This window comes from Salminus brasiliensis, chromosome 1 (assembly GCF_030463535.1).
Source record: "Salminus brasiliensis chromosome 1, fSalBra1.hap2, whole genome shotgun sequence".
Lineage (NCBI taxonomy): Eukaryota > Metazoa > Chordata > Actinopteri > Characiformes > Bryconidae > Salminus > Salminus brasiliensis.
This window is the reverse complement of record NC_132878.1, coordinates 58,988,921-59,014,146: the sequence shown is the minus strand read 5'-3', so window position 1 is coordinate 59,014,146 and position 25,226 is coordinate 58,988,921. Positions and strand designations below refer to the sequence as shown.

Here is a 25,226-nt window from a genome sequence, read left to right as displayed (position 1 = left end):
AACATGATATACAATGTGTTGTTACTTTTGTACATGCCACATTTCACAGTTTTACTTTTCTCAATATGCAACTGAAGCAGCAAACAGTCACTGTAAACATATAAGGGCAGAAATGTGTTCTCTGTATAGGATTTGTGAACTTATTTGCACTTCAACCAACGAAACATGTAATTTCACTAGTACTGTCCAAACATTTGCATAAGTCTGTATAATTACACAGCAGCTTTGGAAAGCTGTTAGACCCAGCAGATGGGTACGTATTCATGAGGACATGGCCGCATACACAGAATATGGATTTTCATTGTTTTGTTGTTAGTCTACAAACAGAGCTAGTTTTCTCTCTACTCTACTACTTAATGTATACTTTTCTCCATACTAATGCATACATAACAGGCTAGAAACCTTATGTAGCTAATTAGGCATTGGTAGTATGCACAGCTCAGTATGCACAAGATCTCTAACTTATGTAATTGGGGGACTCATGAAACAACAATAAGGTAACACTTTACTTGGAGGACTCATTGTAGATGTAATGTAGATGCTCACCTGACATTCAACTAACATTCCATACACCTAATCCTAACCTTAACCTTGGCCTTGATTGAAGGTTAAGGTTTAGATTAGGTTTAGGGTTGGTTCATGGTTACATTCAGTAGACAGTCATTTACATTTCACTTAGAGTTCAGTTGCGTTTAATACATATTCTGGTGAATGTTAGTGGAATGTCAGGTGAGCATCTATGGGGCATCTATACCAAAAAGTTAGTCAGATACTTTCAGTCAGAGATTTCAAATTAAATCCAGTTCTGGGAAAGTTAAGGTTGATTATGTATTATGTATTAGTTTTTATTTCTTGCAAAATACCATCTTTATTTCTTGAACATGTTTGGAGCTCTGAACTGGGTTTCCTAAAAGCATCTTAGCACAAAAATGATTCTTAAAGGGTGGAGCGAGCATCACACTGAACGCTCTCTCTACCAGTTTTGATGATCTTAACACTAAGAAGCTTTTAGGAAAGTGGGCCCTGTTCAGTTTCTTCAGTATGACAGAAATATATATGGAACTTGTGAAGAAAAGTTCTTCCAAAACCGTCTGGGACATTTCTGGCTCTTGTGCTGTTTCTTTGGTGAAATCCCAAGTTCATCAACTTGAATATAATAGCTCTTGCATACCCCTCAATTTTCCAAGCCAGTGTCCTCTTTCCTCCTCAGTGTGTTGGTCAGTGAGTGTATGGAACAGTAGCTGCAAGCATTCTCTGAAGAAAACAGTCTAGTCTGAACCCTTGTGTGCTTCAAACAGACCAATTAGCCAGAGAGCAACAGCTGTCCTCTTCCATCCACAGCAGTGCAACTTGGACACTTTAGCTGGACAGGACCTGTCGTTTCTTAGGCTGTGCTGTTTTTGGGCATGGTGCACTTGTTTTCAATCTGTGTGGACATTTTTTATGCTGCTTTGTTTGTTTCTCTTGCTGGTTGCTGTGATTTCAGCAGTGTTCACTTACCACCCCTGGTGTCTCCACAGTGCTGTTGTCCATGGGGTTCGTAATAATGGCCTTGAATCTGGTGTGTTTGTTTTTATCTTGTGGCTGACTGAGAGGAAATTTAGCAGCAGCAAGTTCTTTTTTTAATATACATTAATCAGCAAATTCATTTTCATGGGTTTTCACAAGTGTGTTAAAGGAAATATCCTGAGCTTATTTTAGATGGAACAACAGTTTTAGGCTGTTATCTGTGGTTTCGTGCTCTTTACAGGGAAACCTAGATACTAGATACCTAGTTGCCTCTCATCGATCATTTAACACTGGACTATAGTGTGTCACTATTTACCTTCATAACTCATGAAATTGTAGACAAACTGTGTGTTATGGCCATTATATTCTATTACACCATCACACATACTCATGACATATTTTATAATGGAGCCATTGACTGTGAGCCATTGCATTCTATCCCAGAGATTTATTCAGTGATTCTGGCCAGCAGGGAACCACATACCATCAAAGCACCTCCGTCCATTCCAGCCTAAACAAGCCGGTGAGAGATAAATGAGCTGTTTGCTGAGTCTAGAAAATATTGAAGGAACTATATTACAAGAAGAGCAATAAGAATATGAGTGTTCTCAAATTTTCTTCTCCGTTTTATATTTTAATCTAAGCTTAACCTTAAGTTCTTCTCTCCACTAATGTTCCTGCTGCCTATTTCAGGTTTCTGCCGGCAGGTATATGTATTTTCTTCTAATAAAACCTCTCCCCATTTACAGTGCACACTCGATTGTAGCCTCGTGCAGCAGGTGGCACACATTTGATCAGACGAATGGGAATAATAGCAGGAAGAATGGATGACCTGGTTGGTGCCTTTCATTCGCAGGCTCCTAATCTTCTGTGCGGTTCTAATGTTGCTGCTCTCCACCCACTCTCCGGTGGCTTTTCCCAGGCAACAGTTTTCTCTTCACTATATAACCGCCATTCACAGAGAGGAGCATCCTTCTGTGCTGTCATTCGAAACCAGACACATGTTCCCTCGCAATACTCAAACACAAATACTCATGCGAAAAACACATTATCACAAATACTCACAAAGACACATTGTCAAGCTTATAGAGCAGGAACACATAGAGACACTTGGGCAGACAGATACTGACAGACTGATGTGTTGCTATGGCGATGTGCAAGTGATGTCATTCTACTTGTTTCAAAGGGCCGTGTCAGTTTTTTTATTTTTTATTTTTTTTGTCTTGTCACAGCTTTTGATGGCAGGTCTGACTCCAAACAGGCTCGGTTGCTCTTGGCAGAGGAGCAGAAATCTGAGTGACGTTTTATGATCTTGAACAATCCGCATCTTGTAAACTGCTTACAGTTGCGGGTACTTCACGTTTTAGCATGGTGGTCAGGCTGCCAGTTGAGTGCAAGAAAAAGATATGTGTTTTTTTTGGTTCTTTAAAGCTGCCTGACTTTGTTAGAAAAGCTTGACACTGAGCAGTTCTTTGTAGTTCCGTCATTTCTGAGTCATCAGCATAAGTTGCGTTCCACTTTAACTGACTGAAATCAAAGCGTTTTTGATGTTCTTAAAATCCTAAAACCAAGCTGACATCTCAACCCGTTATAGCGAGTGAGCATGTAGAGTGCTTGTGGGATCCTATGGCCTGGAGCTACTGCTGACCAGAAGAAGAAAACTTTGCCACTGTCTCAGCAGCCTTCTCCCAGGTATGACCACAGCAACCTTCTCTGCAGTGATGATGGCACCTTCAGGGATCTGACAGTAGCTATTACAGAGCAGGATTTCATTAGTGTGCACCAGAGAAAGAGCAGCCGCTACCCCCAACAGCCCTAATTGCACGCGGATCTGGAGCATTTACAGGCTTTTGGTAGGAAAGGTGGCTTTCCAGTGCTTAATGGCATAGCACATTTAGGTCCCACTAGTCCTTGTTCCTGCAGCAGCTATTCATTAAAGCTTGTTTATAGGACATTGCTAATATGATACAATGGCTTCTATCATTAGGCAGCACTGTGCTGTTTAACTCTAGTGTTAAGAATTTCATATATGAAGAAACAAAGAATGGTTATATTTGTATATTTTGTGATTTGTTTGAAAAAGAAAGTTGAGAAATAACAAGCAAATAAGTACCTAGAATAATGTCTACATATTAGCATGTAGATGTTGTGTGCGGTATTTTAATGGCTTTGGTGTTTTGTGACAATCTTAGTATTTTTTAATTTGGTAGGCCAGTCATTGGTTTGGCTATTATTGAATGTGACTTGGTTAGATGTGGCTCGGATAGAGTCTTATCACTTATGGTGATAAGTATTATGAAGTAAACTTGGATTAAGGTTAGTCAGCTCACTGGACTTCTGATCAGACATCTGATCATCTTGTTTTTGCTTTAATGACTTGTGCTGTTGGAGATTCTCTCTTTGGTCCTCATTGGTCCACGTACTGCTTCATGCTCTTACATTAAGTGATCATTTCAAATTAGTTGATCATACCTATGTCTGTTATGGTATTTGTCGTTGCATTCACATCTCAGGGTTCAAACCAGACATCAGCTTTTTCAGTGTATAACCACTCCATAAGCGCCTCTGTCAGTCTCGACACATCAGAACACTACAACCCTACCGCTGTTGACCACTCTGAGCGACCCCGTCTGTTGGCTTTCTAGAGCCCCATATCAGTCCCTCCTCTGTTTTTCTCTTTCTTAGTTCCCCCCAACCTGACCGTCCCACGGGGCAAGTCCCCACTGGTGGTGCGGGAGGGCGAGACGGTGGAGCTGGAGTGCCTTGTTTCAGGAAAGCCCAAGCCCATCATCCTGTGGTCGCGGGCTGACAAAGAGGTGCCCATGCCGGACGGGAGCATGCAGATGGAGAGCTATGACGGGGTGTTGCGTATCGTCAACGTGTCCCGTGAGATGACCGGTTCCTACCGCTGCCAGACCAGCCAGTACAACGGCTTCAACGTCAAGCCTCGAGAAGCTGTGGTGGAGCTTATAGTACAATGTAAGTGTTGTGCATGCTTGCTTGTCTCCTGGAACTTGAAGTTGAAGTAGAGATTTTCTTTCAATTTGCATTTATGCATTTATACATTTTGCAGATTCTCTTTTAAGGAGCGATTTACAAAAGTGCTCAAAAAGTATATCCCAGGCTAGTGTAAATAGGCCTAAAGATATCCTTGAAGTGAGTTACGTCTAGATACAAAATCCAGTTGGCAATTAAGGCTTGTACGATACTCTGTTTGGGTAGCTGGGGAGGTTTGTTCCACCACCTGGGTGACAGGGCAGGGAAATGTTTTGATGCTTTTCATCTATGCTTCTCAAAGGATGGTGGGCTAGAGCTGAGCAATAATACAAGTTCTAGGTATGGACTGAGTTTTTTTTTTGTCAAAGTAGGGTTTCATATGGAAAGTTTCTTTACAGAGCCAAAAGCTTTGCTGCTTTTATTTTTAAGAGTTTATAAACTACCTATTATCTTTATCATGGTTACAAATAGTAGTTTCTAATTATTAGAAGTAAAATCTTTTGTTTAATACATGTTTAATACATGGATAACAGTAAGTATAGGGATTACCATACCACAAACAACATCACTCCATTCCATTCTGCATTAACTCAGTCTGATTAAAGGTAAAACAGCCTGGCCATGTATGATAAGCTTCCTCACTCTCAATAAACCTCAATTTTCAGCGGCAGCTAGGGAAGCATCCTTCACTAGGAACTGTAAATGCAATTTTAGAAAATTGAGAGTGTGTTTTCAGAGAGGAGAGCTCAAGAGCTGCCCTGTTAGGCAAGCAGAGCTCCACTTAAGTTTCCCTGGCTCCATTCTCAAGCTGGAGGCAGGAACGCACTGCAAAGAAAGGCTTGAGTCACAGTGCCACTAACGGCAGATAACAACCCCTGCGAGCCCACAGCACTGTAAGGTCGGCTGATCAGAGGAGAAAAGGGGCGGCTATTTCCTTTCTTGTCTTTTTGGTGGATGAGACCCTCCCTCAGCCGCCTTGTTCATACGGCACGGCACGATTCTCCCCTAAGATGTGCTACTCAAAAGATGGCTTAACGTCTAATTAACAGCCAGCTAATTTATTCCCAGCAGTGCTCATTTGGTATTCATTTATGGAGATGTGAAAATAATATTTCAAATCAAAGCAATATGTCAGTCACTCGAGCAATGAAAGTTTTCAGGAGGTAAAAGAATTAGAAGGAACAATGTGAAAGTGATATGTGTGAAATGTGGAATCCGTGCGGTTGCGACAAGCGTCTTTCTTGTGTGCCACTGAGGAAGACATGTCAAGCTGTGGAGAGTGGTTTCTGTGACTAAATGTGCTAAAAGTGTTAATGTAATGTAATATGCCTGTAAGATCTTTCCTTTGTCATGATCTTGTCAAATCCCTAGACTTTTCAATATTGGCATAATATATCCATGGCATTTTCGTCGGGTAGAACGTACCTTTCAAACTCTATAGCTTTTATTACATTTTTTCTCCCTCCAGCATGAGCTTTCTCAAACTCTAGATAATAAATGTGTCGATATATTGCCTTAATTTCCTAAGACTTTGCACAGGCCTACTGTGGTCTCATCTCAAATAAGACAGAACCGTAGTCATTGTGAGAAGGTGAGGGGATGTAGCGTCCATGTCCACCATCTGCTGGTGGAACAAAAAGTGGGATCCTTTTGGCTGGCTGATTTTTTTCCCCCTTTTCTCTCTTTCGGCTTCTTTCACATGTTTGGCATTAGGCGCACGTCTTTGGTAAGCCATTAATGACTGTGCTCTCTAAGCAAAATTAATGAAGTTTTGATGGGCTCCGGAATGCGATTCCAATGAATTTTCTCCAAATTGATTGTGATTATGTACTGATGACAGCACATATCAAAGGTTAGCTGCTTCTGCACTGCTGCGGTTGCTGGATTGTAAATAAAGGATTAAATTGTCAAGCAGATCATATGCTTTCATCACCCCAGATAATTCTGCTGTCCCAAAAACCTTTGGTTTTGGGAGTCTCCTTAATGGCTGATTAGCAGTGTGTTTTGAGCCAGGCTCCAGACATCATTCTTTTATCCTTATGACTTGACTATGAATGATGCACACAAGGCTCTGCTGTCATGGGTTTGAATGACCTTGCTGTGAGACATTGCAAAGGGTTGCTAATGACAGCAGCACATACATGTGTCACATCTTTCTGTAAGCCTAAGAGGGGCACTGACTGCAGCTCTGATTATGTAACACATCCTGAGCAGATCAGATTTATATTTTTATATGGCCTCTATAGCACATTAACCTTCTGAGTGTACAATCATGAAGAATTCTCAGTTCTGGATTCTCACAGACTGCAAAGTTTGACTGGGTAAATCAACACTTAAACTGTAACACTCAGCAAACTCATACTGTGACTTTCCAGAGGCTTTTTGCGACCGCTTCTAATCATTTATGCTAATTAAAATGTCTGTTGGGCTAACCAAGACTTACATACTAGAGAGTACAGCATGCAGCTTAAGCAAGGAGATAAAACAAAGAGGAAACAAATTCATAAGACTTCAGTCTCATAAAGAAAGCTAAACATGGACCAGCATTTTCTAAAATGTGCTGCCATGCCAGGACAAAGGGAAATATTGAAGACTCACATTATATGCCCTGATATTTCCTCTGGAAGGTGTGTAGTGCTCATTAGACTCATGATACAGGGCCATAAAAAAATACTGTTTTTATAGTGTATTGTAATTATTTTTTTCTTGAAGGAAAATTTACACAAATGTTTGGTACTTTCATATTTTTATAGTGTTTAAGAATGATGATGATCAATAACCAGCGTGTCTCAGATAACGTCCAGTACTCAAAGCAGACTTGACAGTACACACGTTGTTCAGTCAGGTACATCATGCCACACAGGAAAGAGATTCCTAAAGACCTCAGCAAAAAGGGTAGTCTATCTAGCTAGTCTTCTAAGGCTCTAGGGCTTCACTGAACTATAATCAGAGCCGTACCATTCAAATGGAGAAAGTTTGGTGGTCAGTCTCGCCAGGAGTGGAAACCTTCCCAAAATCTCTCTAGGAGCTAGTTGTTAAATCATCCAGAACTGGAGAATAGCATCTAAAGAACTACAGGTCTCTCCTGCCTCAGCTAAGGTCAGTGTTCATGATCCTTAATACTTGCTAAGAATTGGTTCCATATCAGAATAACATGGCATAAATCACCGCTGACAAAACGTTATAAATACTTTTAAGTTTGCCAAGAAACACCTAGTTGAACCTCCTGGAACAATGTGTTCTGAACAGATGAATCTTAAGTGGAGATTTGTGCCTAACATCCCAAAGCATTTCATTTTTCTTTGCCCGAGGAGAAATAAGACAGATCTCAATAATGTTTGACTGGTTTCTGAATTCTTTCCTCTGAGAAGATCACCATCTGCACTTGACTGTGAGGAGTTTTGGACACAAATGAAAAAGCATTAGATCTCCTTCTGCTCTGATAGACAGCTGAAAGACATCTGAGATGTAGAAGAGAGCTATAAAAGAAATAAGGATATCTTACACTTGTCTTATGTGAATCTTATTCAGCTGAAACAGGGGTGAAATCAGTCTGACCAAAAAGAGAAGTGCTCAGCTCTCAAACAGGACCAATTCTAAGAGAAATGAATAAGACTAAACTGAGATCCTAATTAGAATAGTTTGTCCCTCTGGGTTGGGCCCTGTAATGTCTGAAACTGAACACTGCTTTTAAAAATAAGAATCTCATCACCATCTGTGAAGCATGGTGGTGGTAGTGTGATGGTTTGGGGATGCTTTGCTGCATCCTGCTACCATTGACAACTATGAATTCTGCTCTGTATCAGATAATTCTTGAAAACAATGCCAGGTTAGGAATCTTTGCAGTGCAGCTTGATCATGCAACATAACAAAGATCCAACTTGCACACAAATGTTGTGGCAGAACCTGAAACATGCAGGTCATGCTTAGAGGCCTATAAATGAACTGAAGCAGACAGCTAAAGCAGTTATCAAGGAGAAGTGGGCCATAATTCCAATTATCCGATTTTGCAGTTATCAGCAGTTATTGTGGCTATTGGAAGAAAGAGACAATCCATTTTTACATAGGGGGTTTGGGTGCTGATTCACATTATTAGGTTTTGATTTGAAATGTGATTCAGTGTTAGAAATGTGTGCAGATTCGGGAATACATGTTTTTTGGAGTAGTAACAGGGCAGGTTTCAGGTCAATTTTCATTCAAGTACAAAAAAATAATTATTTGACTTTTGACACTGGAACCCTATTTGATGCTATATAGAAGCATTTGAAGGATCTGTAAGAACCATTGGTGACACTTTATTTGGAGTGACACTTTATTTTGGATGAAATAAACACATTTAAGACTCCCAGTAACATATCAACAACATATCAGTTAGCAGCTTCATAACATCTTAAGAGACTTACTAAAGACCTTTTACTGAAGACTGAATTCAGCTGTTTTTCACTTTATCTGGAGAGTCCATATTCAGGTCTGACAATATTCACCTGAGAAATCACTGATCATCAAACAGGTCCAATACAGACCATCTCAACATCCTCAACAAGGTGTTGCAGACCCTGTGCTCACACTGTTCTGCTTTAACTGGAGTTTAGGTTGAGATTAAGGGGCCGGGGTGAGGGTTAAGGTAAGGTCATGGGTTGAGGTTAAGGTTAGGACTAGCTGCTTTCCTTGTGTTGGAAATTAACTTAACGAGAAAAAAAATATAAACATTGAAGGATAAAAATGGCTCTTTGACCTGTCGCAGTTCTATATGGAACCAATTTTCTATTTGAAACTTCACTCACTCACTTATTGATGTGCTTATGCAATGTAGTTGCCCTGCACTGGTCTTAAATCATTAGTAGGAAACTGAGAATCTAAAAAAAAGAAAATAAATGTTAGATGTGTCCAGATTGAGTTATGAAGCTGCTAAAATGACTGAGAAATCTGTGGAACGCCAAGAATTACCTTATAATAAATTTAATATCCTGAATGTCTTGTGTTTGAAGTGCTGATGTATTATATTAAATTGTTTATTATTTTAAACCCCCTTTAATATGTAGTTCATCATTTTTAAACATAAACTGTGTGTTTTATTTGTAAAAATAAAAACACTGAGTAAGTGATTCCACTTCTGGATGGTTGTGTAATTAACTGGATAAACTGAACAAAAAAAAAGCACTGACTAAAGTGTTAAACAGCAAACTGCTGCACTGTGGTGGAACAGAAAATCTGTCTCAATCTGACTCTGACAGGAGGAATCAAGGAGAACAAGCCGTTGGCCGAGCCTTGAGAGCACATACCTGATGCCTTTTCCCTTTGGGTTGCTTGTCGCCTTGGTAACCACTTCACTATATGATGTGTTGTTAGCCAGTAATAATGAAAAGATGGGGAAACAATAAAACCTACATTACAGTGAAATTTTCACACGACACAGGAGCATATTTGGTCCAAGTGTCACACTTTTGGTCAGCATATTTAGTTAAATATGAATAAAATACACAGAAAAAGCTATTGAGGTCCTCCTGTAGCTTGTACTAACTCAACCAAGTGTTATGTATATATCACATCAAGTAAAAGTATAAGGGAGCTTTACATTATCTAAAAAAGTAAATAAACAGTGGACAAAGAAACATGAGCACAGGAGGGCCTGAATATATAAAATGAAGATATTTAAAAGACATTAGAATTACGACTGAATAAAATATAACAAAAACAAGTTTAGGGACAATTGAGATGCTAAGAGTACTTATAAAAAGCAAAACTTTTCCCAGCTGTGCACTATTGTTTGTTACCTGCTTTTGGAGACCCTGTTACATGGTGCTTTGTTCAGTAGTTTTTGTGTAGTTTCATTTTCTGTTGTTTGTCTTTATACAGTGGATGCCCCAGTCCTGCCTTTCCTAAGTTGGCTTCATTAACCTGAACTTTAATAGGAACAACTCGTATTACTTAGTAACTACAGGGATTTCTATACAAACTGGTGGGGCTATTCTGTGGTAATGTAAGTTTGTAATAACACTTTCAGCCCACTGGCAGGCCATAGCCTGTTTAAGGGTTAAGGTTTATGACCTGTCACTACATTTACTAGTAGAGAAACCTCACTAAAATATTTTTTTTCGGCTTGAAATTCAATGACTTTTCCAAGAGTGATCCCAACATAAGAGAATGTGCACTACCAGCATACATAGCTTGTCTTCAGGTCATTTCTGACCCTTAGGACAAAGGGAGTATGCAGAATGTGAAGACTACACAAGGGTTAACTAGTCTAACAACTAGGGATGCTTTGATATGAGAGTTCTGGGCTGATATCTGATTGAGATCAGATATTTTTCATGTAGGTTTCTGTAAATGCTGACATCAGAATATGATAAATAAATGCATTGTTAAATATCGTTTTGAATTCTCAGACAAATATGTGCATCTGTTCAATGTTGGCCATTTTTTAAACAGTTATCTCCTCATGCTGATATAATTCCACCATCATTGTGCATCCCAAAAATAAAGCATTTAGGCATAGTTCTATTTATAACCAATGGCGATTCTAAAAAAAAAAAAAACTGTATATAACGTAGGCACAACATGTGAACGCTTCCTCACCCTTAGCTTCCTACTGATGTAGCCAAGCATGTTTATAGATCCCTTACAGAATGCCCTTTATTTTTGTGGTCATGCTTGTTGAGTTCAATTTGGAGTGAGGATTTTATTCACTTGCCTCAAGCTAAAGCACATGAGTGACGGGCAGCTATTCAAGGTAAAACAGGGAGGGAGAAAATAAGCTCCAGGTATGAAATTAGCACAGGATGAGGGGGTGCACCTGCGCCGTCCTTCCGTGGTCGGAATTTGAAGGTTTTGTTTAGCGTGTTATTGGATTGAGTAACCGCCAGTGACATGTGAGCAGTTTCCTTGTCTCTGCTCCTCACTGAGAGCTTTCCCCTTATTAGTGGAGGCTTTCTCAGCTGGCGAGCTTCCCTAGTGCGTGGATCCCTCCGTGCCAATCCTTTGAGGCCGCTTTCTGGGGCCGTGGAGCCGGAGCCCAGCGGGAAGCAGGCACTCGCCTTTGGTTTCCAGCCGCACCGCAAAGCCGCCTTTAGTAACTCGATCAAGGGCCGAGGCACAGCTCTCTGAAGCAAAGAGCATTAGAGGCGTGAAGAAATGGCTTCAGCGAGTCAACAGCTTTGATGTGTAAAAAACCTGCATGCGTGCTGCTTCTTGAGTGTCCTGAGCAGAGAGGAAGGTGTTGTACGTCAGTAATTTCTTTTTTTTAATAAAACATAGCCAAATCCTCAGCTGAGGAACTCTAATATTCCTATGAATTCAAAAAAGAGATGTGGTGCACTTCAGAAGGAACCCAATAGGTGCTGTCAAGCATCAGTGTGATGCATTTCACTTCTTTCGTAAAGTTTCCACTAGTTCTCTTTTTTTTTTGCGTGCTGTCCCTCAGACAAGCCTACACTTAACCGAGAAGCCACATTTACTCTTATTGCTTTAAGAAAACCCATTACTTTTACTAATTTGTTCATGTCTTTTGTACTAGAAAGAGGATTCAGCCTGAGCATCTTAAACAAGTCAAGGCAATTAGTTTCCTGAACCTATTAGAGTAAACTCAACTGGTCATGTTTTACACTGTGTGCTCCAGATCTCCACAAAACAAGTCTGCACGGAATTGGAAGTCTTTGTTTGCCAAGAATTAGCCAGTTAATGTCACAAGGTCTGAAAGATAAGGGTTTGGTGAATTCAATTATAAATGAATGTTATCCAGCCAGTGCAGTGTAACCTATTCACTATTCAATTAACTTTAGCTTAGCTTTAATTAGTGCGTTTTACTAATTTAAAAAATGTGCCAGGACAGAAAACTGGTGCCCATTTCTGGTAAGAAAAGCACAAAATCTATTCTGTCCAAAATGCTACATTTTCAGAAAAATATATGGGCGTTTCTGTGTTAAACATCTCATTGCAAAAACTTGGGCATTTATACAGAGCTGCTTACTTTGCTACGGGAATAGTTTACCCTAGCTTACATTGTGATCAGGCACTGTTGGTAGGGTGTTGGGTGATAAGGCCTGTAAAAAGGGTATGCAAACATATTTGTCAAAAATATAGATCAGAAAGACAATCATTTTGTCTGACAATCATTTCCCCACATGTAACAATGTGTGCTTTAGGGGATTCTTAATGTGAGCGCCTGCTTGATATGACTTAATAAATTTGTTGACACTCTTGATGAAAACTAATAGACACACAATAACAGTTTATTTGGAAAGGACATGTTAGATGATTTGATTGTAGATACTATTCATTAACTAAACATCTAATAAATTCTTATCCTAGTACTGACCTTAACCTCAATTCTGAAACCTAAAACTAACCATCACCTTTATCCTAATACTGATCCTTGTCCTAATCCTAACAGTACATGTCCACTTGTCACTTTGCCTCACCACATCCTATTCATTTCAATGGAGAGAGCTGCTGCATATGCGCAGTGCATAACGGGTTGTATTGATAATGGCAGTATCTGGATTTTCTGAATTACATTAGAATACGATTTTTTATGAATAAACAAAAATAAGAGAATATGCCTATTGGCAGATTGTTCTTTTGCTTCGGTTGCATACAGAAACGTCACAGACACGCCCACATGCAGCAAGCCGAGAGAGCCGGCACACCACACTTTGAAAATAAGTGGAAGTGGATAAGCACCATAACCCTAAGCCTAACCCTAACCCTAACATTACTGAAAATCTACACAATTTCATTAAATAGTTTGTGAACAGTTAGAACATCTGTAGATATACTACAGCAGACTGTAGTGTCCTGTCCAAATGACGTGAAACCAAACAAACAAGAGCAACGTGCAAATTTAAATTCTGAGCCAAATTGACAGTCCTATTGTTCAGGCCAATTATTTTCTTCCGTACCACACTGCACTCCGAGAGCAGTTGTGGCATATCTGCTTTGTGACGAAGCTGTTGTTGCTCTGTCCACAGTTGACCCTACTGCTCTAGCAGGCAGGGCATTTGATCAACTTATGAGCTCTCATTCTACTGCCAGTGTATTTTGGGTTTTTTTATGGAGAGTTCTTGATTTTATCCACCTGTTAGCAATGAGTGTAGCTGCAATAGCCACAGTCGTTAGAAGGGGTGTCCACATACTTACAGTGCATCCGGAAAGTATTCACAGCGCTTCACTTTTTCCACATTTTGTTAGGTTACAGCCTTATTCCAAATTGTATTAAATTAATCTCTTTCCTCAAAATTCTACACAAAATACCCCATTATGACCATGTGAAAAAAGTTTTCTTGAGAGTTCTGAAAATTTATTAAAATTAAAAAACTAAGAAATCATATTTACATAAGTATTCACAGCCTTTGCTTAATACTTTGTAGAACCACCCTTGGCAGCAACTACAGCCTCAAGTCTTTTTGAATATGATGCCACAAGCTTGGCACACCTCTCTTTAGGCAGTTTTGCCCATTCTTCTTTGCAGTACCTCTGAAGCTCCATCAGGTTGGATGGGAGACGTCTGTGCACAGCCATTTTCAGATCTCTCCAGAGATGTTCAATCGGATTCAAGTCTGGGCTCTGGCTGGGCCACTCCAGGACATTCACAGAGTGGTCCTGAAGCCACTCCTTTGAGATCTTGGCTGTGTGCTTCGGATCGTTGTCCTGCTGAAAAATTAACCGTCGCCCCAGTCTGAGGTCAAGAGCGCTATGGAGTAGGTTTTCATCCAGGATGTCTCTGTACATTGCTGCATTCATCTTTCCCTCTATCCTGACTAGTCTGGCAGTTCCTGCTGCTGAAAAACATCCCCATAGCATGATGCTGCCACCACCATGCTTGACTGTAGGGATGGTATTGGCCTTGTGATGAGCAGTGCCTGGTTTCCTCCAAACATGACGCCTGGCATTCACACCAAAGAGTTCAATCTTTGTCTCATCAGACCAGAGAATTTTGTTTCTCATGGTCTGAGAGTCCTTCAGGTGCCTTTTGGCAAATTCCAGACGGGCTGCCTTGTGCCTTTTACTAAGGAGTGGCTTTCGCCTGGCCACTCTGCCATACAGGCCTGATTGGTGGATTGCTGCAGAGATGGTTGTCCTTCTGCAAGGTTCTCCTCTCTCCACGGAGGAACGCTGGAGCTCTGACAGAGTGACCATCGGGTTCTTGGTCACCTCCCTGACCAAGGCCCTTCTCCCCCGATCGCTCAATTTAGATGGCCGGCCAGCTCTAGGAAGAGTCCTGGTGGTTCCAAACTTCTTCCATTTACGGATGATGGAGGCCACTGTGCTCATTGGGACCTTCAAAGCAGCAGAAATTTTTCTGTATCCTTCCCCAGATTTGTGCCTCGAGACTATTTTGTCTCGGAGGTCTACAGACAATTCCTTTGACTTCATGCTTGGTGTTTGCGCTCTGACATGCAGTCAACTGTGGGACCTTATATAGACAGGTGTGTGCCTTTCCAAATCATGTCCAATCAACTGGATTTACCACAGGGGGACTCCATTTAAGCTGTAGAAACATCTCAAGGATGATCAGTGGAAACAGGATGCACCTGAGCTCAATTTTGAGCTTCATGGCGAAGGCTGTGAATACTTACGTAAATGTGATTTCTTAGTTTTTTATTTTTAATAAATTTTCAGAACTCTCAAGAAAACTTTTTTCACATGGTCATAATGGGGTATTTTGTGTAGAATTTTGAGGAAAGAGATTAATTTAATACAATTTGGAATAAGGCTGTAACCTAACAAAATGTGGAAAAAGTGAAGCGCTGTGAATACTTTCCGGATGCACTGTATGGTCATCTGGTAGTCTGGTAGTATTGGAGATACTGAAAGTGCAGCTGATAATATGCATAGTTCAATTTACTAAAGCTTGCACTGTATACAAGCTTTTGGATGGAATATTCTTTCTTTTAAAATATGAGTTAATTAGCGGTAGTGTCTCCAACCCACGTCGTTGGGAGATTTCCTTTAGCAAAGTCAGCAGTCATGGCAGTTTAATAGAGGCACAGACCTCGAAGATATGTTGAAGAAAAATGACCAAAAGAATAACACTGTTTCAACTCTCAGAACTCGCCTAGTGACTCTTATGGCAGTAACAACTTTCCGTGATAGTGCTTCTTTTTAACAGAGCCTCAGTATTGCATCCCTAGAATGTTTAGGTGGAAAAGAAAGTTCACGAACACTGTCTCTTCCTGCATTTTCTCTTTTGTCCAGTGCCTGCTGATGGCTCAATTATTTCCCTACACCTTTTCAAAACCTTTTTTCATATAAAAGCATGGTCCAATTAGTGCTCCCGTGTCCTATCTGCAGCCTTAGCAAATTGAATATTAATTTCAGACACTCTGCAAGCACATATTGTAACAAACACAATTGCTCCTGAGAGGAAACAGGACTTGAAAGGTAAGCCCATGCTCCACTGGACAACACCAGATAATGGTGTAATGCTACAAACACTAGGTCAAACAGGAGCGTGATCTGTGAGTCTGAGTCACATTTATACTCATTTGTTTCCTTCTTAGTGGACCAGCAGTAGAACTCTCAGAACGTCTTTCATTAGTCTTATGTCCATTGCCTGTGACCATTACATGACATGCACCTGAGGTGTGAACAAGCCGAAATGACTCACATCAAAAGACTCAAATCACGTGTCGTTACCAAATAATTAATGGAATTAAAAGATTATTATTTTAAATTAATATTCCTCCTCTGCATCTATAAAACCGGTATAGCCTTAGGGCCATTTCATAAGAATTGCATTATGGTCGCAGACATGTATGAAATAATCTCCATGTATTAGCTCCAGTGCTGTAAATTTGGCCTGAAATTTTAATAGCCCCATTTTCATAGAACAATATTGAACAGATCAGCCATGTTGAACGACTGGAAAAGGTCAGTGTATGTGTCGCCTGTAAACAAAGTCATTAGGTAGCTCCTCACTGGATAATTTACAACATGGTCAGTTGAATTGGGGCCATTTGCAGAGCAGAACAGCAGTTTTTACTGTATTTAAGGTTATAAACTGACCAAGATTAAAGCTATAGGTCTTAGTTAATTGTATGTTTTTTGGGAGTTTTTGAACTTCAGAAATCTTTTTGCAAAAAATCTCTGACCCTACATGCTAGGCTATTGGTGCCAGCAAAGCCTTTATTTTTCATTTGTGTTTTTGTTGAATAAAGTAAGTCAAACCAGAGATCTAGGTGCCACTAAGTGGGTTGCATGTATTTATGGAGATGAGATTGGTGACAATCATGTGACAGTCCAGATCACTTAAGTAGTCCATGTATCCCAAATCTGACCTTTACAATGATAAAGAACTTTTACATCTAGAGTGAGTTTTTGGGGTCTTTTACAGGTTGTCTATGACAAAAATAAAAATAGTTATTTTACAGCATCACTCCGTAGAGAACCTTTTGTAGCACCTTTAGTTTAAAGAGTGTAGATGCCTACATTTTGCGTTACAGTTTTGGGCATATTTTACATCTCTGCTTTACTTTTACACCCCATTTTTTGTTTGTTTAAAAGAGGAGGACACAACAGTCAAGGTTCACATGTCGCATATACTCTCATTATTCAAGTATGTCAGGATGAAATACTGTTTGACATTCCAGGACCCCTTTAAATGAACAAGGTAAACAATTAGGTATGCTGCATTCTCTCTGAATCTCAAAATACCACACTTTGACTGAGACCAGTGACAAACTATGGGCTACAAAGAGTTGTTTTGGTGCTTTTGCCCCGTACTGAGAGCAGCCGCCTCACCTTCTGTTAATTCAGTTCATTTGCATTTGCCCTATAGCCTGATAGCAAATTGGTGATGATCAGCTGGTGTTTGACACTAGTGAACAACTAGCTTTATCAGCGGCAATCATTAGGGTCCTAATGAGGGTCCAGGTGAAAAGTAAGAAAACAGAGACAAAGAGGGGGCTGCTTTTTATGCGCAAGCGGTTTCCCACAGCCTTAGTTACCATACAGACACGTTTTTGCAAAATGTTTTTTAAATTTTTTTATTTCTTTTTTTTTTGCAATGTTTTTTTATTTTTTTTGGCCGGAGCATATCCATTATACATGCAATTCATATAAATTAGACACTATTATTTTATTTATATTTGTCACATGTAGTCCTGCATTTGCCTCTCATTGTACGATTGAGGTCTTTCATTGGCGGAGATGTATAGTAACGAAGTAGAACTACTTTACTACTGTACTTAAGTAGTAAAATGCTGTACCTGTTCTCTACTGGAGGATTATTTTTTTACTCCTACTTCCACTTTATTTCACTACATATTTTGGATGAGTTTAATGCTTTTACTCTCTTTACAATTATAAAAATGATACGAATCATTTCGAACCCACATTATTACCGGCAGAGCGGTAAATGCCGCTGTCACCGGGTTCGATGAAGCCACCTCAACATTGAGCAGAACAAGCGTTCAAGCCGTGAGCGCACATGCTGCCGTTCTCCCTTCACTCCACTGCTGCAGTGAGGACACTAACGCTAGAGCTTTGTTAAGTGTTAGTGTTAGTTTATTCCAAGATACAATACCTAAATACAAAACATATTGAATACTTTAGTACTTCCACTTAAGTATGGAGCTTAAAGAACACTTGTTCTTTTACTCAGGTCTGGGTTTCTAGTACTTTATACATGTACTGTTCTAATGGACTGCTGAGAGACTCAGACTCCCTCTGCCTTTAGATATTAAATTATACTACACAAAGAAAACCTTGTCAAACATGATTCAGTTTATTATAAGTTATCAAATCACAAATGTGAAAAAGTAATTATATTTACAGCCTTTGGCTGACACTGTTATCCAGTGCAACTTACAATTGAGCTACTTGCACAGGTAGGAGAATGTACTGTTTGCAGGATTCTTATTGGTGTAGCGTGAAGTGCTTGCCTTGTAATTGAACCCTGGTCTACCATGAGGATGGTGGTGTTATTACCCATTACAGTATCATAATCTAAATATAAATGTACCCTAAAGGTCCATAGAACATTTTCCCAAAATTGTCCTGATGCTGTTTTGCAGTTGTGATACAAACATTAATGTTTGGTTTGGTTAGCTGTGGTTTCTGGCTTTCTGCTCTCCTATTAATACCAGCGTTGCATTCCCTTTCTCACTGTGCAGCCATGAACACTGATTTTAAGTAGGGCTAGAGAAATGTGCAGTTCCTTAGATGTGCTCCTCGAACCTTTAATTGTTGTTTGGCAGACGAGTAAATCCTGGGAAAACTCAGGGCTCCTAGGGTTCTCGGTTTGTGAATAATGACACTTTACACTGCATCAATATTACACATTATAATGAGGTTGTGTTTATTAGGGTCCCCTTTGTTTAATGTTACCATTTGTCTAACGATTAAGTGTTTAATATGACTATGTTACTGAAATATTTTTTATAGCATACCAGCTAGTAAATTAGTGGTATGATGCAAAAGTCTTATGTTTTGGCAGGAGAAATGATCTTAAATCTTGTCAGTATATTTATTATTTTTTATGATAACATTGTTCTAAGAATATTATAAAATGAGTAGCTTTTTAAGGCATGTTATCTACTGGAATTATTATTCTATTAGCATTCTTGAAAAAAGAAAAAATAACAATTACATCAGTCAATTGATCAAGACTAATTAAATCATAATCATCTAGAAATAGATGTTCAAATATTCTTCCAAAAATCTGATATCATTTTGCAGTGTCCAAGTTCAGTTCTGTACTGGATTGAAAGAACGCTATAAGTGGTACCCAGAAGGTGTTTGGAAAAGTCCTAATGATGCACTTTGCAGCTCTTTGGTCTTCTGTACACCTCAGTGTTTCCGCCCGTCCCATGACCCTTGTGACTAATAACAAATTACATCCGTGCTATATTTTCCCCCGAACTGACGTCAGAACACCATTTCTTCCTCACAGCATCTCAGGGATGTTGTTCAACACATTTGCTTCAAGGGTAGATATCTCTGGGGCTTCCTGTGTTGCTGGCATGAAGCTGATGATGCAAAGTGGAATGGCTCGAGTGTTGAGATGCTGCATATGTTTGTGCTAAAAGCTGCTCCAATTATGTAACTGCATTTTCGTGGCTTCGCTGAGGCATTCGTCTCTCTGCATGATGGAACTCCTTTTACTTCAGTTTTGTCTGTGCCACTAAAGAAGCCATAAACCATAAAGAAGCCATTATCTTCAAACCTACTCAACCTACAATTTTAATGTAATGAGTGGAGCATCTCAGGCTGCTCTTAATCTGCAGGAAGAGCTGTCTGTCTCTGTTTGGTCATTGTGAATTTTTCTTTATTGGTCTTGTAGAATTGAGATGAAAAGAAAAGCTCACAATCTTGCAGCTCACCAATTAACCTCACCCACATTTAAAACTCTTTTTCTTTCATGCTTTTAGAGCCTTTCATGAGACATTTTCATCAATATGTAAAACACACTATGTTTGTCCTGTGTATTTGTTCACATATAGGGCCTCTAAAGCTTATTCTTAATGTACTAAATCGAACTGGAGAGCGCAGGAGAAAATGCCCTCTCGGATTAATTTGGCTCAGTGCTCATCTGCTTTTTGCTGTCCTCCAGCAGCACTTAAGTGACTCTCTCTCTCTCTGGCGTTATGTTGATTTGGAGCAATTAATTTCAGCCGATTTAAGACCTGTTTGTTTATATCGGTTTCCCACACTGTTGCTGCTGCATTAATCCCTCACTGTGACTTCTGTCAAAGCCTATCAGATTGGCAAATGAAAGGCAAGTTAATTAGCCTGAGTTGGTTGAGCTCATCTATCTCCTGCAATACTTCGACTGGTACTGCAAAGCAAACAAGAAACAAATAAGCGCAGTAGATGGGGTTTAACAGCATCATTTTTGTACTTATTTATTCTCCTTTGTGTTTATTTGCTTTAACTTTCTAATAGTATTTTCCGTTGTTCTGTGTTTGTTCTGTTTGCACATGTTTTAAGCTTCATTTCTTTATCTTTATTATATTTTACTAGCATTGCAACAGTATATATAACAATGCAAAAACATGATAATGTGAGAGGATGACACTTGATGATGCATTGTGCAGAATTGTGATTTCTAATGCAGTTTTATGCAATTATATGACATTTTGTCACTGCTGTACTGTACATCTTATAACACAAGTTAGAAAAGTCCACAGTGCTGCAAGTACATTAAAAAAACAGCCGTGTAAAAAAAAAAGGAAATGATTGCGAAAGCTAACAGTTGTGAAGATTAACTGAGATCAGCTCATATAATTATGTATTAATTATGACAGCTGTAGTCTCCTTAGTCTCCTCCATAGTCTCTTCACTGCCTTCCTGTAGCTGCCTAAAAAGCCAATAATGGTGTACAAAGCCAATAATGGTCTACAAAGCCAATAATGAACCAGCTCCTTCTGACCTGATGGCAGTGGTCACTTTCAAGTATGGCTTGACCCACCTTCTTTCGAGATATATATGCAAGTCAAGCTTCCAGAATCTCCTCTGTCCTGGAGCCGAGGTGGTGAAATTAACTTGACAAAGGTGGTATCCAAATGGCAGAGTCACTTCCTGTTTTCAGACTCAGATTGAAGGCCCATTTCTTTCAACTTATGTTGCACTTATTAAAGGCTTGTGATTGCACTTAAATGTCTTGCTTTGATGTCCCTGGCATTCAGGCACAGTGTAGTGTATGTATGTAGATGTTGAGTTTTATGCATTTATTATGCATCTTTGTGTCTAGGCATCAGTACAAGCTCTTGTATTTGGCAGCATCTGAGGTATCTTTGGACTCTATCCTATGGTGCTGTGCGTTTGTGTATCTGGGTTTCAGTACTAACTTTTGTATTTAGCAGTACATAAGCTTAGAAAACATTTTTAGCTAGTGTGAAATGGTTAAAGGTACCTCTGAGCGGACAGTAAAGCAGTTATGTAAGTCACACTGGATAAGAGCATCTAATAGATGATGTAAATGTAAATGTCGATTATGAAACATCTGGAATACAGTTTGTGAAATGACTTTTATTAAAAATGTTGGAAGAATGTTGAATGGCTATCCCAGTATTGTGTATCAAATCGTGAATTGGTTGTATGTTTATCAATTATTAATATTATTAGTATTATTAGTATTTGTATTAGTTGGAACTTGTGTCTCATGCTACCATATCTGTACATCATGCATGACATGTCAACTTATGTGCTCTCAGAGACTGACCCTCACTACTGTCTCCTTGGGCAGACCCTCCAGCAGTGGAGCCTGGGTGGTCAGAGGTGCGGCAGGGTCTGAACCGGCCGGTGGCCATGAGCTGCAGGGTGCTTCGTGCGCATCCTTCACGGGTGCTGCGCTACGAGTGGCGACTAGGCTCTCGGCTACTCCACGCAGGACACTTTGACACACGCGATGAGACCGAGTATACAGTACGCAGCCTAACCCGCGAGGGCTACGGGGAATACACCTGCGACATCATCAACGAGGCTGGCGCCGGGCGCTGCACCTTCTTAGTCACGGGTAAGAGCTCCATCTCTGAAATTGCGTTGCTATGAAGCACCTTCTTGCTCAGTTTAGCTCCAGGCCCACACTTCACCACCCCTGATTCAGCTAGCAATTGCGTTCAGCAACCATTGATTATTTGGATCAGGTGTGTGTGGAATTGGGGTTGGAGGTAAGACCTACAGAAGGTAAAAGTACAAAACTACAAGTAAACAGAAAATTGTGCTTCTGCTTGCTATGTTTGATAGAGTCCATGAGAACCTCCAAATCATTGATCTTCCTAGGTCCTTATGAGCTTATTTGAATGCTTGTAGCAGTTATGACACTAAACAAGATGGCATTTTTGGCAAAAGAGACAGACTAACTAGACTGTTTAAAATGATGATTTGGAAAAAATCATGATCATTTAACCTTGACTGGTTAATGATATTCATTTCATTTTTTGAACCAGTTTATGAAGATCTTATGATAATTTAATGGATTTTAAATGGTGATGCACTTATATGAGTCCCAGCACTGATACTAGCCCCAGTATTGGCTCTGAAGTACGTTTGAAGGCTTTTCTGAGGGGTAGAAATCCTACCTGTAACTTATTAGCATAGCATTTGGGCCCTTATCCTGGAAAGATTCAGGCACTCGAGTTCGGCATGAAGTGCATATCATAGTTTCTGTTAACAGTTTATGGCCTTTCTTTCAGGATGTTTAGCCTCTTCTAGGACTTTTATTTATTAACTTCAACTGAAGTTGTTCAGAACATTGAAAATGTTCTGTTGTTCACATGCACAAATCACTTTTGTCAGGTGGCGTCCCCTTTATCAACAATCGCAAGTAATTGATAGAAAGAAATGAGAGGAAACACACATCTAACTATAGCTGACAAAAACTGAATGGAGAATATTTTCAATAAGATCTATGTCAGTTTTCATATGCGTTGCTTAATGCCAAATGACGTGATGGTTTAGTAAAAAGGGTTAGTTAGATGAGTAAAAAAAAGAAGAAACATAATTCCTTTTTAAAAACCTTTGGAGATTGGTTCCTGAGTGGAATACATTGCGCTGAAAGCAGGAAGGCAGTCAGAGTGCATCATGTCTCTGGTGCCAGGGCCATATGACAAGAGGGGATATGAATTAATGGCTGTGGTGGCCGTCTGAGAGTTAGAACGGGCAAAGCCATCACAGGGCATCTGGAGGAGAGGTGCTCAGTCTCAGGGTTAGCCCACATTTGTCAATGTGGGCCGGCGCCACCGAAGAGTCTTCTCCTGCGGCGGAGTCGGCCTGTGAAAGCTGGATAGATGGATCTCTAGCCCAGTGCTCGGCATAAATCAGGACCGCCTCCCCACGAGCTGCAGGTACAGCAGATCTGGGCAGCCTGCAGCTATTTGCTTTGGGTCGACAGGCGGAGGGGCTAACGTGCCATCGTTCAGCAGCCCTCTCCTGAACCGACTCTCTGCCTTCCTCGCCATCTGGACACAAAGGCAGCTGCCAGAGTTACTGGGGCCTCCACACGCACTCCGGGGAGAGTGAGCCTATTCCAGCTCCTGATTAGCCCTAAAATCTGGCCCAGTTTGCGCCCAAGGCCTTCCCAAGAGGAACCTCCCCTCCGCGTTCTCTGTAGGTATAATGGCTTCTGTTTTGTACTCACAGTAAGTGATCTGCTGAACTAACCCAGTCCAGTAAAAAAAAAAGCGATGATTGCTGCTGTTTGCAGAAAATAAAGAAATACATCATACTCATAAAAAATCTGCCTCAGGAATACTGATCTTGAAGTAAAAAATGGAAATACCTCACAGAAGAGAATGTTTGGAAAAGCTTTGCTTATTGCACAAATGTGGCTGCTGTGTTAGTATTTTGGTGTTAGAAGCAGTTTATGAATAAAGGCTGCACAGCAGCCGCAGTTTTTATTTAGCCATGTAGGAAGACTCTTTATTAAATTCAGCACTGGACACCCGTATTATTTCCGCCTATAGAAGTAAATTGCCCCCCTCAATTACTCTCATTCAAAGCATCCTTGTAACGTGTTGCTTTTTAAGACAGTGTTGTGGTCTTCTGTGCAACTGACATATCTCCATGTTTACGACAATGACAAAGCAAACAAAGCAGGCCTATCTGTGATCTGTGATCAGTTACTGCAAGCTGTAGCCTCTTCGTTGATACAAAAAGAAAATTAAATACTTTGTTGGTAATAATTTGGTATCATTTTACTTAGATTGCTCATTATAGATGCCTCGTGGATGCTCACCTGACATTCAGCTAACATTCAACTGAATATTAAATGCAACTGAACTCAATGTAGATGACTGTTTATTGAATGTAACCCTGCACCTAATCCTAACCTTACCCTTAAATCTGACCCCAAACCTAATCCTAAAACTTAGAGTTCAGTTGCATTATGAGAAATTCAGTTAAATGCCAGGAGACAAGCCATCGACGAGGCATCTACAATGGACCATCTAAGTGACACCAACAATTGAATAGGTTGTGTTGGGGATTGTACATCATACACTCATCATGGACATGAAGATGATGACAGCATTTAGCTTTCAATGAGTTTGTCTCTCCAGTCTAAGTTCTGCATTGACCAGTTATTATTTTCATTCTACTACTTGCATTATCTTATTATTATTCTGTCATATAAGAAAAATGTGTTGGCATTGTATTTAAAACAAGGCTTTATAAGAGCTAAATGCTTGTAATGATAATTGCTGAGGCTGGTGAGCCATTTTACATAAAAAGTTATGTTAAAGAAGCTAATAAAGAAGCCAATTAAAACACTGTTATGATGCTGGAATTTGATAGCGTAACATATCTCATTAGTAGCAATGTTAAATATTCAAGATTAGAAAGTTTTGCATAATAGTTTCCCATTTATCAACCCATCCACATTAATATAATTGTGGTATAAGTAGTGTGTCCTCCCAATTTTAGAAGGAAAGCTACGCTATGGTGATAAAACATACCACAACTCCCAAAATACTACCCTGCTCTAAAATTGTACCCCTTATGCTAGGTGCATGCAATACTGAATGTTGCCTTTTACGGCATTGTTTCTTAATTATGACAATCTAAATCTCATTCCGATATTGGAATATCAAATAGCAAAAAAGCAAAAACTGCTAAATTGCCTATTTGTAGGTTATGCTCTTACCTGATTGGAGACCACGGAAACAGTAAGAAAGCCTATACATTTGAAATGTGCTACGGTCAGATGCTTAAACCAAGATCAGAAGGCACTCTGTAAATGTGCTTACCAGACCATATCAAAGGGCAGACTTTGTATAGGCAGG

General features: G+C 39.9%; 1 protein-coding gene across 6 annotated transcripts in view; it reads left to right on the top strand.

Moving 5' to 3' along the window:
• LOC140559969 (MAM domain-containing glycosylphosphatidylinositol anchor protein 2-like) overlaps positions 1-25,226 on the top strand; it is a 194,524-nt gene that overhangs the window by 128,995 nt on the left and 40,303 nt on the right. For 3 of the 6 annotated variants that reach the window (XM_072683845.1, XM_072683883.1, XM_072683874.1), the window contains exons 8-9: positions 4,195-4,488; positions 21,692-21,961. In XM_072683845.1, the coding sequence (XP_072539946.1) occupies positions 4,195-4,488; positions 21,692-21,961 (564 nt within the window). Of the gene's footprint in view, positions 1-4,167; positions 4,489-21,691; positions 21,962-25,226 lie in introns of all 6 variants that reach the window. The other 3 variants (XM_072683864.1, XM_072683835.1, XM_072683855.1) reach the window with 1 other exon arrangement.